This window comes from Siniperca chuatsi, linkage group LG3 (assembly GCF_020085105.1).
Source record: "Siniperca chuatsi isolate FFG_IHB_CAS linkage group LG3, ASM2008510v1, whole genome shotgun sequence".
NCBI classification, from domain to species: domain Eukaryota; kingdom Metazoa; phylum Chordata; class Actinopteri; order Centrarchiformes; family Sinipercidae; genus Siniperca; species Siniperca chuatsi.
The window spans coordinates 5,860,516-5,877,925 of NC_058044.1; the positions used below are offsets into that span (position 1 = coordinate 5,860,516).

Consider the following 17,410-nt stretch of genomic DNA (forward strand, 5'->3'; position numbering starts at 1 on the left):
GAAGCAGGCTTATTCGTTATTAGTAAATGTTGTGCAAGACACCAAATGCATTCCTGTTCCTGTTCTTTCTGCAGAGTCAGCAGATATGTTTTAAAACAAAAAGCATGAAAACGGAAGAAGACAGTTACTGTCACTGATTATAATCTGACCTCTTTTGTACTATTATTCACTGGATAGGAGTTAAAAAGTTACTGTGGGTGTGTTTAGGGTGTGAAAACAACCAATGAGAACATCCACTGTAGTTTGTAACCAACGAGTCGGTTTCAGCCCACATTCACCTGATTCTTCTCAACTTATTGGCAGAGCTTGTTAGTGTCACCTGGAAGCAGGAGTGCAGGACACAACAGGGTGTGGTTTACCCAGAACTGGATTAGTGACTCTGGCTGTGTTACTACATGTTGGACTGCAGAGGAAATGATGGCTAGAAGAAAATGTGAGAGGTAAATGCAACATACTTAATCATTTATACTCACTAACTGAAATATCTGTGTGGGTGAGGAGGAGAGCTTTGTGTGTGTGTGTGTGTGTGTGTGTGTGCGTGTATGTGTAAACTGATGCAGGCGTGACAGTGTCTGCCACTATTCTGGTAGTAAAGGAGAAATCCTGTGATCTTTATTCTGTCAAGCTGTGAGTGTAATGAAGTCTGACGCTCTGTCTCTGAGAGTGAGACAGAGAAACACTTCTGCTGAGGTTAAAGTATTTCATATACAGCTTGTGTGTTAGGAACTTTCATGGGATCTGCGACTTGTTTTAAAGGCAGCGATGGAGAGAAACACAGTAGGAATATGTCATACAAGTCTGCTCATATTTTTTCTTTTTGTTCATTCATTTAGCAACTTCTATAGAGTGTTCTGATACTCTACAGTTACATCTTGCAAAAACAGGAAGTTATAAATGCAAATCAGCAATAATATCTGATCTATGAATATACCATGAAGTCTGCTCTGCTCTGGTCATCAGAACAATAAATCGGAATTCCTTAGAATATGTCTTAAAACTTACTGTGGCATTTGGAAATACGCTTTTTAACTTTCTTGCCGAGAGTTAGATGAGAAGATCTATATCATGTTAGATATGAAGCTTGAGTCTGTCAGCAGTTAGCTTAGCTTTGTCTAGCACAAAGACTGAAAACAGGGAGAAAGGTCCAAAAGTTAAAGAAATCCACGTACCAGCATCACTAATTAGCACCATATATGTTGTTTGTTTATTCTGTACAAAAACCAAAGTGTTAAAAGGACAAGTTGCGGTTTTATTGGGGTATTACGTGCAGGACTATTTGTTTGGTCAGGAGCTGTGACTGGTCAGGAGTGCAACTGTGGTTGAATTAATTTATATGGCCACGTATTGGCTTTCCTTGCCTTTTGTCTCGGAGAACTAAACTGTAGATAATGTGTCCTTTCTCGACACACACCTCCATGTCTGTCTATCCTTGCCTTGAGTTAATTCAATTGGTCTGTCTCCAACTCCAGATTTTTGTCTTGTCACTCTGGAATTTTATCTGAGGGAAGCTTGGTGGTCGTGGAGGTGAAATCTGTAGCCAACAGTAACGGTTCAGTTTGTCTGGACTCAGATGAAAGTCGTCCATAACTCTCATATCTCCAGTGTCATCTGAGAAGGCTCTTATGCTGAATATTTTTTACATTCTGTATTTGGAGGTCTGTGTGTGTGTGTGTGTGTGTGTGTGTGTGTGTGTGTGTGTGTGTGTGCGCAGTGCACATTTATACATCTAGGAAAATGAGATCCATGTTGAAAATTGGCAGAATTTTCCCTTGAACTAGGGCTTTTTGAGCAGTTAGGGTTTCAGGTTGCTACAAACCCTCAAATTCCCAGAAAAAATACAGAGAAAAAACTGAAAAGGGCAGATTTGATGGGTCTCCAGGTATTACTCACACTAACTTCATAACTCTGCTTCATAAAACAGCTCCCTGGTGTCAGGGACAAAAACCTCTGTCACACTGGATGTGCTGACAGGCTGATATCAATATTTGATAAAAAGGCAGTCTGATATGTGGGTTTATAAGCGTCCCTCCAACTCCTGCTGACTTCTCACCGGGAGAACAAATGGAGGTTGTGAGGTTGAAGATGTCAGGCTGCTATGAGGGATGTTACACTACTGGAGGCCTAACATCCTGCTGTATTTACTGTATGACTAACAAGCTCAGGCGCTGACAACTTCACAGACTTACTGCACGAACACATACACTCGTTAAAAAGTAAGTAGGTCATATGCCATTGTAAGTCTGAACTGTATCACTCCCTCCAGGGCTGAGTCTGAGAAAAAGTGACCCAACTGTAACCAGATACTAAGCCTGAAACAGTAAGTCACAAGAGATTAGTACAATAGTTGCCAGAAAATAATAATCATATAATAATTTGTTTTAGAGCTTATTTTGAGCTCTGATGCTTAGTTTCAAAATAAGCCATTAGAAGTTAAACTAACCACCGTGAGAAACAGGGACTTCCTAACAAATATCCATTTACAGTAAATGCAGTTAGTAATGCAGTTTATTCTTGCATTATGTAGCATGTTCAGGTTTCTTAAAATTGGGATAAGGCCTTATCCAGGTTTCTGAAACCAGTATAGAATGTTTACATGCACATCAGATAATCAGTTTGCTCAAAAAAACTGATCCATATAAGGTTTCCAGTAGTTCATGTTAATGTCAACTCAGATCTTTTTTGTGACAGCTCTGATATAGCAGATGCTTAATAGTGCCTGAAAAGGCAAAAATCTTGTGTCAGTCAAAGAGTATCTTTCTAGGTATTTAAACCCAACTTTAATGAAAACTGTTATATTGACCATGCACAGTATTTTGAACCCTCTCATGACATGAATCGCAAGTTGCAAACATGGGAATCTCTACCATCCATCCCATATGATATGCAAAATAAACCCTTCTGATTTAAAGGAGTAGTTTGACGTTTTGGGAAAAACACGTATTTGCTTACTTGCAGAGAGTTAGATGAGAAGATCTATGACTGATTTCTACCTTAGCTTAGCATAATGACTGGAAACGGGGGAACAGATGGGAAAACCCTCCTTCCAGCCCTGAGCTCACCAATTAACACGTTATATCTCGTATCCTTACAAAAACTGTAGTGTAAATAAGGCAAATGGTGGTTTAGCCTTTGTTTTTGTACAAAATAAACAAACAAGATATAACTTTCTAATTAAGCCAAGCTAACTGGACAGCTTCATACTGATTAGACGAGAGATTGATCTTCTCATCTAACTCTCAGCAAGGAAGTGAATACAGTATGTGTCTTTCCCAAAATGTCTGATTATTCCTTTAAGTTAGGGGTTCTTCTGGCGCCACCATCAGGCCAAACTTCACATTCTTTGACCCACCAGTGGTGTGTCTCCAAATAGCACTGTTGTCTCTACATATTTTATCCATGCAACTTTTTTTTTCTGGTATGTAGTGTGCAATACAACCTCACGGGGGCTCTGGTGGGGTCACAGACTTTTAGTCATATTTTTCAGCTGTCTGTGGTTGGATGAATTTAGGGTAGGCTATAAGAGACTTCTCAAAGTATCACAGTACAAGTAGCAGAAATAATGATGGCAGTCTTCTCTGCTTAATCCTCTGCAGAAGTTCACTACCACCCCTCGTCCCCTCTCCCCCACCCTCTCATATTTCCTCCTTCATATCGCCCTTCTACGTGATGGGCGCCACCCTCCGCTGATAAGCAGCAAAACGAGGAGGAGCTCTCTCGCGGGGCTCCTCCTTCCGTTGCCTTCGTTTTCTTTCACTTGACCCCCCACACACACACTCGTCTCCACCTCCTCCTCCTTCTTGCAGCCTGCCTGGTCGAGAGGGAGAGAGGGAAGATGATAAAAAAGAAGTAAAAGAGAAGAGAGCGTGGGGGATCTTATTTTCTTACGAGCGGAAAAGGCGTCACACCGGGTGCAGAGCGCAGCACGGAGGACGGAAGGGAGGGAGACGCATCACGGCGAGAGAGATAGAAAAGACGGAGGGAGGAGGCGGCAGCGGGTCGTAAACACGACAGAAAACGGCGAATAGGACGGCAGACAGCGGCGATCATCCCCCACCGCCAACCCCGTGTCCCTCCTCATCTTTCCATCTCCATCCTTTTCTGCACCGTTTGGCTCATCCCATTGCGCACCAGCAGCTCGGTGTTTCCTGTTTTCTCTCTTTATTTTAATCTTTTTCTGGACAAACCTCTGCTCGATCTTTCGAATAAACATCAGAGGCAAGAGAGGAGGCTGTGCCATCACTACGACCGACAGGATCCACTGTAAGTCCTGCTTGGGACGATCATCGGCGCAACTGATCCGGTGGATAAAGCCGGAGGAGGGGGGTAAACATTGCGAGATGACTGTAGAGTAACCCGGCTGAAGCACACAGAGGACTCCGGCCCCCAGTTATCACAGAGACTCCAGCATCACCCATGCGATGGCATAGCGGCTTCTGCAGTAAAACTACCAGACTAGACTCAGATCAGCAGGGCTCTTATCCACCATGAACCTCTGAAAGACATCCGACACAGGCACAGATGGGTAAGAGGAGATGCAATGCTTTTTTTTTTAAAAAAAAATTAATTCCAGGCTATGGAGGTTGGGCAGGGGGGTGGAGAGGCAGGAAGGCTTGTGACGTGAAGACCCCTGCCATTGCACGTACAGTATAAGACTGCAATGTAGTGCAAGGGGTGTATTTGTGCTTGCATGAGGCTGATGAAGTTGCTTCTCACGAAATTAGGCAGTACATGGGTGGAAATGAACAGACGGCCTTTTGCTACTGGTCAGACTGGAGATAGAGTAGCCTATATCTTATGCCATCTCATATGATTCTATTCTGTTATGCTTTTGGGGTCCTGGGTGTGTGAGATTTAGTTTGAAAATTGAGTATACTAGGACCATGGATTACTGAACGGGCCTGCTGGGTACAGGCCCAGGTGCGCAAGGGGGTCAGGGGGGCAAAATGAAAGAGACACAAAATGAGCACAAAGAGACACTAAACGACTACAACCAGGCGCCAAACAACCAGAAAGAGACTCAAAATGATCACAGAGAAACACAAAACAACTACAAAGAGACAAAACGACCACAGTGACTATAAAAAGAGATGAAAAATTACTGTAGAAAGACACAAAACGACCACAGAAACACAACACCTCTCCAAAGAGATGCAAAATGACCTCAAAGAAACATACAAAATTACCACAAAGAGAGTTTTTTGTTGTTGTTTTTACCTATCTGTGCCCAGGGGCCCATTGTCTCATAATTCAACCATGACCAGGACAGTACAGGATTTTAGGATCTTAGGCCAAGCTCATAATTCAAAACTATTTAGATTTTAAGTTTTGATTGATATTGCACTAATGCTGCCAGGATGTGGGGTTTGATTCCCATTTTGGCTGCTCATCATTGGATGAATCCATGGTATTATAAGGTACTTTCAGTGTCCACTAATGTAGCCATGCTCTACAGGCTATTTCTTCATTTCATGCCGTCACACATCCCAAACACCTGGACTGATGGCAGCGTTCAGCCTTGTCACTGCTACATCTTACAGCCCAGAGGAAAGCCCTGCTACACGTCACCTCACCGTGTCTGAAGCACCCTGCCCCGGGCGGTTGTCTTCAGTATGCAGCGACTGCAAGCCTCGCTGACAAAAACCATTTTCATCTCCCATCTAGTCAAACCAAAACCAAAACCCAATGCCACCGGCTGCTGAATCCATTTCTAATTTCCCTTGAGAGCGTACCCAGCTCCCTGGCCGCTGCTTAGGGGTCAGGTATTGATCCAGGGTCCCACATGGGTTTGAGTATATGAGGGCTTGAGTAAGCTGATCCCTAATAGGCAGTTAAGTGCAAATTTGGTTTAAATGAATGAGGGGGTGGTGCTAGCCTGGAGGTTATAGAGAAGCAGATGAGATTGTGACTGGAGAAACACTGGAAAAATCTGGCTGTGGAGTGTAAACATGACCCCCTTTCCCTTGACATGTTGCCCTTGAGCAAGGCAATTAATCAGCAATAACTCTATTAGAGCGGCTCAGTGGTGCAACAGTAGCAGACTCTAGCTGTACCTGGCAGCTCCCAGGTGTGAATGTGTGAAACAGGGCATCGCTGATGAGCATGCTCAGTGGGTTCCCCCGGGATGAATCCAGGTTTTTAAAGATGCATGTCGGGTAGAGGTAATTATTGGAGAGTCTAAGGTTGCTCCAAGGAAGATCAGTCTATGTCTGTTTTGTATAGAAGACATAGCACTCTTCATTTGGTCCAGTTGAACCCAGAAGCAGCTTTTTGATGAAATGGCAGCGTGATTATTATTTTTTTACTTGTTTGGACAACAAATTGGTCCTTTATCTGTACCTGCCAGGCAGTAAAGAGAGCAGCCCAGGAAATCATTTGAGCTTGTGGAAAGCAGGAAGTACATACTTCACTGTGTTTGCTGCAGCATAAGCAGAGGCAAAGGCCTGCAGCTACCAATACTGCTCTGGCTCTCTGTGGTTATCTCACTGTGGCTTCAAATGGTCGACAATGCCCCGACCAACAACCCAGATCCCCACGTTTCAAAACAACAACATCAACAAAGACCACATCTCATGGGGATGCTGGCCTTTTCACTTCACAGTGATGCTGATGCTGAGAGACAGTGTGTGTGTGTGGGGAAGGTGTGGGGTTGAGGGAAGAGGAGGAGGAGAGTAAGAAATAGAAAATATTTCTAAGGGATCTTTGGGGGTTTGGATGCAACAGCGGGGGACTGAACACAGATGTCATACCTGATTATGTATGTTTTGTGCATCAGAGTTGAAGTGTAGCCGCTGAGGTGAGAATGGGGAGTGAAAAGGAGTGACATGTAAAAATGGATAATGAATGGATGTATAGAAGGACTGAAGATAAAAAAGGAAAATAGAATAGAGAGACTGAGTGGGCTGGAGGGAAGGATGTTATCCAGTCATGTGTCTGAAACAATGTGTGGACTCCAGAGGTCCACCTGAGCCCCACAGCTGAAGCTCACTTCTTTTGCCAGGTTTGATTAAAAACACACTCCTCCTCTCTCTCTCTCTCTCTCTCTCTCTCTCTCTCTCTCAATTTCACTTTCACTTTCAATTCAATTTATTTTTATAGCGCCAATTCATAACAGAAGTTATCTCATTGCACTTTTTCTATAGAGCAGTTCTAGACCGTACTCTTTATAATATTATTACAGAGACCCAACAAATCCCACCACCTTGGTGACCGTGGCAAGACAAAACTTCCTTTTAAGAGGCAGAAACCTCGAGCAGAGAGAGAGAGAGAAAGAGGTTCTGACAGAGAGGTTGAGAAAGAGAGAGAAAGAAGGGGGGAAGGGAAGAACAATGCAAATACCACCTAGAATTTTAAAATAGTAATAATGTAATGGTAGTGGTAATATTAATATGAATAAGTTAATAATAATAATAATAGGAATGACAGTCATAGGAATAATAATGACAATAATAGTAACAGAGCCAATCACAGCAACTGTAGTAGCAGTTGTCGAGCAGGTCGAACAGATCCAGTCTCTGCAGCTCCGGAGGCAGAAATACCTGCTGAAAGCGTCAGAAGGAGAGAGGAGAGAAACGAGAAAGCAGTTTCAGTTTGCTTTATTGGCGTGATATATAAATATATCTGAATTACAAAAGCATATGAGAATAAAGATAGTGGATAAAGGAGACAAAAACAAGAAGAGATGGCAAGTATAATATAAACTGGTTATATCAGAAAAGTAGTATGAACACTGACCATGAAAGAAAATCATAACATATAGCTCCATATAAGTTTCTTCATTACACATTATATATATGGCATTTAAAGGAATAGTTGGACATTTTGGGAAACAAGCTTATTCGCTTTCTTGCCAAAAGTTCGATACCACACTCATGTCTACTAGCCTGGGTCCGTCCAAAGGTAACACATTCCACCTGCCAGCACCTCTAAAGCTCACCAATTAACATGTTATATTTCTTTTGTTTAATCTGTACAAAAACCAAAGTGTAAAAATGACAATTCACCATTAAACGGGGGGTTATGTGCCGGACTATTTCCTGTCCGGGACTAGTAACTTCCTGGACTCTCAGCCAAGAAATAGTCTGGTCACCCTCCGTAAAATGGTAAATTGTCGTTTTTACACTTGTACACAGTTTTTGTGTACTGATATATCAATCTCATATAACTCTCGGCAAGAAAGCGAACAACCATACCTTTTTTAATTAATTAATTTTAAACTATTCCTTTAAGGCAGTTAGATGACAAATAATCTGTCAAGCTGCATCTGTCTGGCCTGCTTTGTGGCCACAGAAAACTAACTTAGCTTCTGGCCCTGCAGTGTTTCTGTCTTTCCCCAATTTTCATCATCAGGCATGATCATAATGCCTGCAATATGGAAGCTGTTTCAAAACCTTGATATTATTTAACTAAAATATTTATGTATTTTGGACATGTGCAGGGGAAATTGATATCTTGGTAGCAGTGGTTACAGTTTATCTCTCTGTCTCACCTTTTCAAGCACATCGAGTTGGCAGATACCTTATGCACTGACTAAATTGTCAACGCATCTAACGATAATAATAATTCATGTGGCAAAAAGAGATGATTACTGGTAAAATGGTTAATATATTTCTCCATGCCATACCTCTTGTCTCATTAACAAACTGTCATATGTAGCATTAGACCTTTGTTTTAATCACCACAGTATCACAACTCCTCCATTCTTTCTTCTTTGCTTCCTCTCACACAGTAATTTCATTATGTTGCTCCCTCTTTTCACTGCCTGTGACTTAAGTTGAAAGGCCGAAACAAATGGCTTTGCTGGCACACAGAAAAGCTGTCACTTAACATTGCCAGAGGTGATCTTGGTACACAGAGATCAGCAGCCTCTTCCTCTTCAACAGCATCCTGTTTTGCAGGCTTTCCCTCTAAAAGATGTTTTTTTTCCTAGGAAATCAGATGTTAGCTGTGAGTCACCCTAACAACAAACTTCTTAGAATCATAGCACACTGATTTCAAACTGAAAGACTACAGTCAGATCAAGAATATTTGAAACAGTTAAGTCATAGACCTCAGAGTTTATTCCTTTTACTTTGGTTTAGGCAGGTGAAAACAGTACTGTTTAAAATCCAAATGGAGGCTTCAGTCTTTTTCCAAGTCAAACGTATTGTATTTTGTAAAAAGTGAGAATGTAAGTCTGCAGGAAATGGCTACCAACCAGCCTTGTTGTTATAAGCAGATGGATGCAGACATCTGATATCCTGCAGTGTGTGAACACCAGTGAAGGACAGCATAGAGCAGCAAAGACAGTTTTGCATAGCCAATGTAAATTCCTCTTATAAAATTAAGGAAGCTCAGAAAACACAAAGAAAACAAAACAAGGATTTTGTCCCCTTTCACTCAAAAATGTGTTGTGCTTATTGTTAATTCACTTGGAGGTTTGAGCTTCACTGTGCAGAGTCTGACAATAAAGGCTGTTCTAGCACACTCATCTGCTGAAGGAAGTGTCTCTGTGCTCACCTTAAATCTCAGTTTAATACGTATCCGTATGAGCAGGGTTTTGTGACATCACAACTAGTTTCGAAGCCAATCATGGTGCAAAATGCAGAGAGACTTAGACATGATGTGGAAACTTGAAACCTCCAGTGCACAGACGCTGGACTGTAATTCTAGATTACCTGTGTCTTCACAATAAAAAGTGCTGAGTGGAGAAATTAAAGCAAAGGTTGAGTGAAGCTGAATGATGCGGGAGGCCATATTTGTCCCAGCAGCTAGTTACTTCCTGCCCGGGGCGGTCTTTGGCATTAATATACGCTTTATTCCACTGGAAGTCAGTGCGACAAAGGGATGTTTTCAGTGCTGAGACACAGAGGCAAAAACCCCGGTGAGCGCTAAAGTAATTACAAGACATAGCTCAGCGGAGAGTGAAAGGAGAGAAAAAAGAAACATACAGCAACGTGAGTGTTTTCTGATTTCTTCTTCTTGCTCTTGTGCGCCTCATTGCCTGTTGTCTTTCCATTGACCTGGATCATACAGTAGAACCAACCTGTGTGTGCAGCATTACGGCTGTGTGTGTAATCTCTGCGGTTCAGGCGGGGTCGTCCCAGGCTCCAGGATGTCCAAGCAGCTTCATGCAACCCCACCAACAGGTTACGTACAGCCGAACACAGCCTGCTGCAACTGCTGCTGCTGCTGCTGGGGGAATTAAGCTGTGTTCCAGCTCTGATCTGGCATCTGTAGACACACACACACACAAAGACACACACACACACACACACACACACACTGCTAGGCTCCTGGCTGTGCTCACACTATTCCTGGAGAGAGAATCAAACACACAGACATCACTTTCTACACACTTTGTGTGAAGACAGACAGTGTGTTTGTATAATTTCATTTGACTTATCAGGCTTCCAGCAGTAAAGTTCACTATCTCTCTTTTCTCTCTGCCTATACACCTCGTATATACACACCTGCATTGCGATCACCCCTCTGCCCACGCATGCTGCAGATCCTGTGTTGTGTCACCCCCCCCCCTTGCCTTTGGATTCACTGTTCAGAGCCCTCATTAGTCAGTCGGAGGGCGTCTGAAAGCTCGATGCACAAACAGCTCAAGGTTTTCCCCACCACTACCCTTCTGTCACCCAACAAACCACAGAGATAAAAATATCATCCCTGAGCTCATCACATGAAAGGTAGCACGCCGGTGTTCTACTTTGACTCTGAAAGCTCACATGTTCTTGCATACTGGGAAGCTGGTTTTAAGGGTGCACGAGCATACAACATTTTTCTATGCAAGACATGCCCTTAATGCAAAGAAAATGTAACAGGTGCCAGAAGTGTGACTTGACAGTCAAATGTAGTGATAGAGTGGCAGAGTTTATTTAGAAAAAACAGATTCTGAAGCAGGAAACTTCAGTCATTAATTTCACTTTTGGATGCCGACCTGATGGCAGGCTGAGCTGATGAAAGAGATTTTAATGCGTGATGACACTGAGCCTCTGCAGCTGTGCAGTGTATAGATATTTATAGGTTGCTATAAGATAAATTGATGTCTAAATTAACAATAAAAATCAAATAAAAAAACTGATTTTCTCCCCAAAATAATTTCTCAGTTTTTAGATGTATATCAGATGTATAAGCATAAAAGTTTCTTCTTGAACTTAGTAGTTTGAGAAAAAACAAAGAGAAAAGGTTCACTGACTTTCTTTTTCTTTTATAAACTGTTTAATTAGAGTATGACCGAAAAAAAACCAAACATCTTAACTCAAGGTCCACATACTAGCTTTTTTTCCTGAGCTTTCATCCATATCTATCAGTCTTCCTTTAGTAAGTGTACTTTTTCTTTTTCTTTTCAAATCAGAAGTGGAGACATAGTTTTTCATAGTTCATAGTGATGTACAGCCTTAATTTGAATGTATCAGTCAACATTATAATATTATAACTTCTTATGTTAAGCTGAGAAGATTTGTTGTGGTTGTGTGTTTTGTGATTGTGTTGAATCACATTATCAGTTGCATCATAATAGTGTTGGGATTCAGGTAGGGCAGGTTTGGTTATTAGCAGAAATATGAAATATAATTATGAATATTATTAAAATTATTAAATTGTTATGGGGAGCAAATGATCAGGATCCAAACAGTGTTCAGCAAACAGCAAGTCTCTTTCTCGTCTAGCGAGTTAAGACTCTTCCTAGGGAAATTAAAGCTCACGTGCAAAGCGTCTTCTTGTGGTAACGGCAGTTACCGTGGAGTCTCATCCAATAGGAGTCCGTTGTTTAGATTCAACTGAGATCTCGCGTTGCGTTCAAACGAGATCTCGTCTCACTTTCACGTTCAGGTGTGAATTAATGGTTGTGTCGGCTTGGCGCCTTCCTGTTGTCTGTTCTTTGTTTCTCAGTCAAGCCTCTTAGTGAAGGCTTTGGCCTTTCCAGGTAGGCCTGTCTTTTGACCCTCACATGTGGTGAGGCTAGGCGAAGCCAAACAATAGCTTGGTCTATTAATGCTTACACCCAAATTATATCAATAATGAGGCTTCCATTATTAAGAAGTGATTTATACGTTGGATTTGTCTGCCATTTGTGTCTGTTAGGACTTGTTCCAGTACTCATTGAAGACTTGATCGACCATTGTCACAGTGTGTGCTCTTCACTCTTCATTTGCTTGTACTTTTACAGCAGCATTTAGCATCATGTGTCTTAACCTTGCCTAAGTGCCAATTGCCGGCCTATAAATATTACTATTAGAGCCATTTCAGACACAAACAGTTTAATAAGGATCTCATAAAACAATCCTACAGGTGCCCACAGACCAGATCATATCTGCTGGCCAACATAGAAATGCTGGACTTTGATTAAATATGCTTGAGAGAAAAAATGCTGCAACAGCAGCCATCGGTCGTATACTGTGCGATATTGGCCCTATTGTAGTCCACGTAAAGCAGAGACTTACAATGCACTTAGTCACACTCAACAACCCCTCCATAGTCTCTCACACACATACACAAACACGCTCGGTCTCTCATGCAGGGTCTTGAGGGGGCAGCAGTTGTGATGATGAAGTATGGATTTCTGTTCTGGCAGGTCAAACTGAGTGTGGCTGGGCTTTATGTGGGTGTGGATGAAGAGCACTCCACACACTGCTGCTGTTTGTCAAGGACAGGACCGACTCTCGGAGGACCAGCATCGCAACCTTTTTCTTCCCTTACTCGTTCTCTCTCTCTCCTTTCTGTCCCTCCTCTCTTGCTGTTTGCTGGGTGCTCCCCTTTCCTAAATAAGGCAGTTTCTCCCTCCATGACCTCACCCCCCCTCACTCACACACCGCCACTGTGTCGTCCTCTTGTCAGACAGCCAAACCGAGTTTACTACCAGGCCAAAATAGAAGTTGTGTCCTTGAGGATGTCACTCTCTTTCCCCTTCTCTCCATGCCCTGCTTTCTCTCTCTCCCACTCTCTTTTTCCTTCCCCCTCTTGGTTATCACCTTACAGTCATGTCTCGCCATGGAGACCTCAGGAGACCCACCTAGCAGCAAGAGAAAATTGTCCTGACCTGCGCTCGACCCAGACTGTGTTTGTTGAGGCCACAGTGCTGCAATGTACCGCTGCCGCACAATTTATGGGGGGTGTCTGGTGCCAGTAGGAAATGAAGCATTATTTATGCCTGGGTCAAAGATGAATATGCACATATTTCTTTGTGTGTTTACTCTGTGTGGAGTACCAGATGCTTTTTGTTTGTGTAGGGCAGGACAAAACCTTTAAGGAGAGAAAGTTGATGTACTAAGTGGACATTCAGTACAGTTTTGCTGATTTGCAGGTCAAACATCTGTACATCTAAGTTGAAAATGGGCTAAATTTGGCTTTTTTAAAAATTGTACAGTATCAACATTTTTTGACAGTATGTTCAGACAGAAAACAAAGTGAATTTTCGCCTTGCGATATTCCCATGAATTTGACCACTGGACTGTTTGTGCAGACCACGTTTTTCACCCCCAACTGCCAATCTACCAGTTGTACAGACGTTAGCTGTAAGTTAGCTGTAAGTTAGCTTAGCAAGATACGCACAGACCATGTGTGTGAGTTTGCCTGTGTGTGTTTTTGTGTGGCAGCTCAGTGTCTGACTGATGTCAGAACTAACTAGGATTTCCCTCAAGTCTCTCTCCTTTTTCCTCTCATCTCTGTACATTTATAAAGTACATTCATAAAGCTCCAGGAGAAGCACAAATTTTTCGCTCAAGTTCAAACACTTTCAACTCCCACTGACGCATTTTCATGTCAGTAGTAGTTTAGCATTTTGCAGCCCTGATTCATGGTTATTACACACATAATATTTTTAATCCAAATATTGCACTGATATAACCATTTTATTGCTAACAGGTTACCATATTGTTACCAAATATTACTGTACTATTACTAAATAGTTTTGCCTCGTTGCTATCTTTAAATGTGTTTCCCCATTATTACCCTTTGTTTTGGCCACTTATTACCCTGTTACATAAATTTCAGTCTAATATTGCCCAGATATCTCAATTGTTAATACCAAGCTATTACCTGGTTATGGGTATTACTTTGCAATTACATGGCATTACTTAATTATTACCTCTTTATTATCAAACTATTACCCCACTGTTACTATGTTATTACCGAGCTGTAATGTGAAGTGCTACCTGCACCTCTTCTTGTTTAACATAAAACTATCTCAGAACATGCATAGTGTCACTCAAATTATGAACTTTCTACCCAAACTTCTGAAAATAATAATGCAGTATATGCCAGGCCAAGCTAACACATTAGTAAAACCTTGACACTTGATGTCTTTTGACCTGCAAATGCTGACCGGATGTGAGGACAACCTTGGTAACACTAGCTATCCTCATGCTGCAAATCTAATACTGGTTCGAGCAAACACGGAGAATTATTTGCAAATTGATCAAATCCAAATCTGATGATGCTTTTATGTGAATTTATTGTCCACACTAGAAAAGAGGAGGCAGTGGGAGAGAGGTCAGTGTGACACTGTAAAAGATAGTACTAACCAGTGAGTAGGTTATTTCCCATTGTGTTGTTTGTTTTTTTATGTGCAACCGTTGTTCCAGGTCGTATCCATGCAATACACACTCACTTTTGACACGCTTGTGTTTTATTGCCTTCTGCGAGCCTGCAGCGTATCCTAAAATGACTCTGTGTTTCATAACATGCACTCGAGTATGTACTAGAGAAAGAAGGGTGAGCAGACAAAAGAGAAGAGTCTGGAAAGATCAATGGAGGCCAAGGTAAAAGCTACAGACATGAAACAGAAGGAGGAGGTTGGGGGCGTGCTTATGATTCATTTTAAACACCCACAAAAGCAGCTCAGCTGTTTGACATGTTTTATAAGAATCACAATGACGAAGTCATCGCATTACTTCTTTTTGGCTGTTGAGAGATACCTACGTCAATGAGGAGACTGTCTGTCACTGGTAGTGCGAGGGAGGTGAGATGTGAACAAAGGTGGGAGAGGAAGAGTGAGGGCGTCCAGCCAACTGTTTGTCTGCGGATGGACGGACAGATGGAGAGAACGAGAGGAGGAGCAAAGACATTTTCATCAGGATTATCCTGCAACAGAGAATCTCATCTGGGAAAGTGGCCCAGTGCTTACTGAACCCACGCACACACACACACACACACACACACACTGCCTCAGGAGGCTGCAAAAACTGGAAAAGCTCTGCTTCACCTCCGTTTGCCCAGGAAAGCCCCTCTTTTAGCCTACACTGTGGTCCCTCCAGAAAGACTCTGCTGCTGGATCTTAATATATAATTCTGTGAATTTGCGTGTGTGTGTATTTGTGTGTGCGTGTGTGGTCCATCCGTCTGTTCTCCTTGTTGAATCTCAGTGGAGTTCCTCCCACTTGATTACACTGTTTATTCGCCGTGCGTCTCCAAACTCTGGCCCACCCGCCAGCAGGCTGCAGCCAGGAGGAAAGCTTTGATAGCAGTGAAGTGCTTTGTATTCCACATCTCTGTACTTACACATGGAGACTTCAGGTCAGATGCATAAAACTGTGAAGGTTCAAGACTAACACAATGCGGACGGACAAAGGCAGAATTATGCTGGTGCCAAAACGATTAGTGTATTCATCAGTTAATTGATCAAACAACAAATCTGATAATTGATTCTTTGTTTCGGCAAAAATGCCAAACATTGGCTGGTACCAGCTTCGGAAATGTGAGGATTTGCTGCTTTCCTCTGTTTTATATTACTGTAAATTGAATACTTTCAGATTTTGGATTGTATAAAACAAGCAATTTGAAGATTTCCCTGTAGGGCTCTGGGACATTGTTCTGGGACATTTTTCACTGTTATCAGGCTTTTCTTTGGACAGTGTATAGTAGAGAGCTGACAGAAAATGATGGAAGAGAGAGCTGGACTTGAACCAGGGATGTATATTAGGGCAGCGTCTTAATACCCTAGGCCACCAGGACGTCCCATCATAGACTATTAATCAGTTAATCAAAAAATAACCAACAGATGAATCATTGCAGCCCTTGAAATATGTCGTTTTATTGTGTTCGGTTTTTAAATCTACACATAGGAATCTATCAATCATTAACACAGATAGCCATAAAGGTAAGTAGACACACCTTTAGGTGTGCAGGAGAGGGACGAGTTGCATGCACCAACACACACAGACACACTAGAGACTATAGAGAGAGAGGGGAAGTTATTTGGAACAACTTTTTTGACAGCCAAATTGTTTTTTTTTTTTTTTCTTGTTTTTTTTTTTTACAAATTTCATGGAGAATTTGAGTCAGATCTGTGTTTGTTTATCAATGGAGCCAAATCTCGGACTAATATGTATCCGTTAATCTTTACACCCCTAGTATGCTTCAGCTGTGGTTCTACTTTTTATATTAACCATTCTACTCATGAGGAGTTTTCATACTTAGATTTAGGCTTAGTACCAGTAAGACGGAGCCGTCGTGTAGGAGTTAAGCTGAAACCCACTGTTGTTGGGATTCACACGCTTTCCCACACATTAATGCTCTTATTACGAGTGACCTATGGCTGTAGGATAGTAGGTTAATCTTAAATTATTTCAGCAGACGTACATGCAGCCAGCAGAAAAGATTAAAACATACTGAGGCTTTGGTTTTCTTACAGCTGACAGTATGAGTCGTCAAGGGTAACATGACGCTCTGTGTAAGATGAGTCAGTTGACATTGAACCAAAGTTAAAATCTCTTTTGTGTTTTTGTTAGGTTTGGGTTTCAATGCCACATTCAGCTGTCTCCATTTAAAAATGCTGTGACTGTATGGAGAGAGTGGTAGCTTTGTTAACACATTAACACTTCTCCTGTTTGGCATGCTGGGAAGGGGTCGAGTGTCGTCTGTTAGGCTGCACAAGATCAGGATCGAACTGGAGGGCTGACATTGATTTAGACATTATTAATACTTACTCTGTGAAAGATTTTTTTAATTTGTAGTATTAATAATGTGATTAAAGATTTTTAATTAGTAGTATTAGTAATGTGATTAAATGTTTTATATCATAATCAGAGCTGGCTGGTTTCTACCACATGGTCCGTAATTACTGTTAAATGTACTGAGACAGTGTGAAACCCTGCAGTAGATGAAAGAATTAAAATAAAGACATACTGTATCTGAAAGGTTTAGAATTTCATTCAGTACTTGACCTGTAAAGGTATTGCCCAAAATCATGAATTGATTGTGATGTTTTACTGCATGTATTGTTTCAGATTATCACCAGAGTTTGTGAAAGTGTTACATTCTAGTCCCCTCCTCCCATTTGTTGTAATCACCTGAGGCTTGGATTTGATTAAGTCTATAAGCCAAGAATGGAGGAGCTGCAGTGGGTTTGTTTGTGTATGTATGTGTGTGTGTGTGTGTGTGTGTGTGTGTGTGTGTGTGTGAGAGAGAGAGAGAGAGAGAGAGAGAGAGAA

General features: G+C 41.8%; 1 protein-coding gene across 5 annotated transcripts in view; it reads left to right on the forward strand.

Moving 5' to 3' along the window:
• Positions 1-287: 287 nt before the first annotated feature.
• The window catches only part of mgat3b (beta-1,4-mannosyl-glycoprotein 4-beta-N-acetylglucosaminyltransferase b), a 72,438-nt gene continuing 55,315 nt past the window's right edge, over positions 288-17,410 (forward strand). For 2 of the 5 annotated variants that reach the window (XM_044186815.1, XM_044186824.1), the window contains exons 1-2: positions 315-440; positions 3,594-4,522. Coding sequence is in view for 1 of the 5 variants with exons in the window: in XM_044186805.1 (XP_044042740.1) it covers positions 415-440 (26 nt within the window). In the remaining 4 variants the exon portion in view is untranslated. Of the gene's footprint in view, positions 441-3,593; positions 4,523-17,410 lie in introns of all 5 variants that reach the window. The other 3 variants (XM_044186834.1, XM_044186844.1, XM_044186805.1) reach the window with 2 other exon arrangements.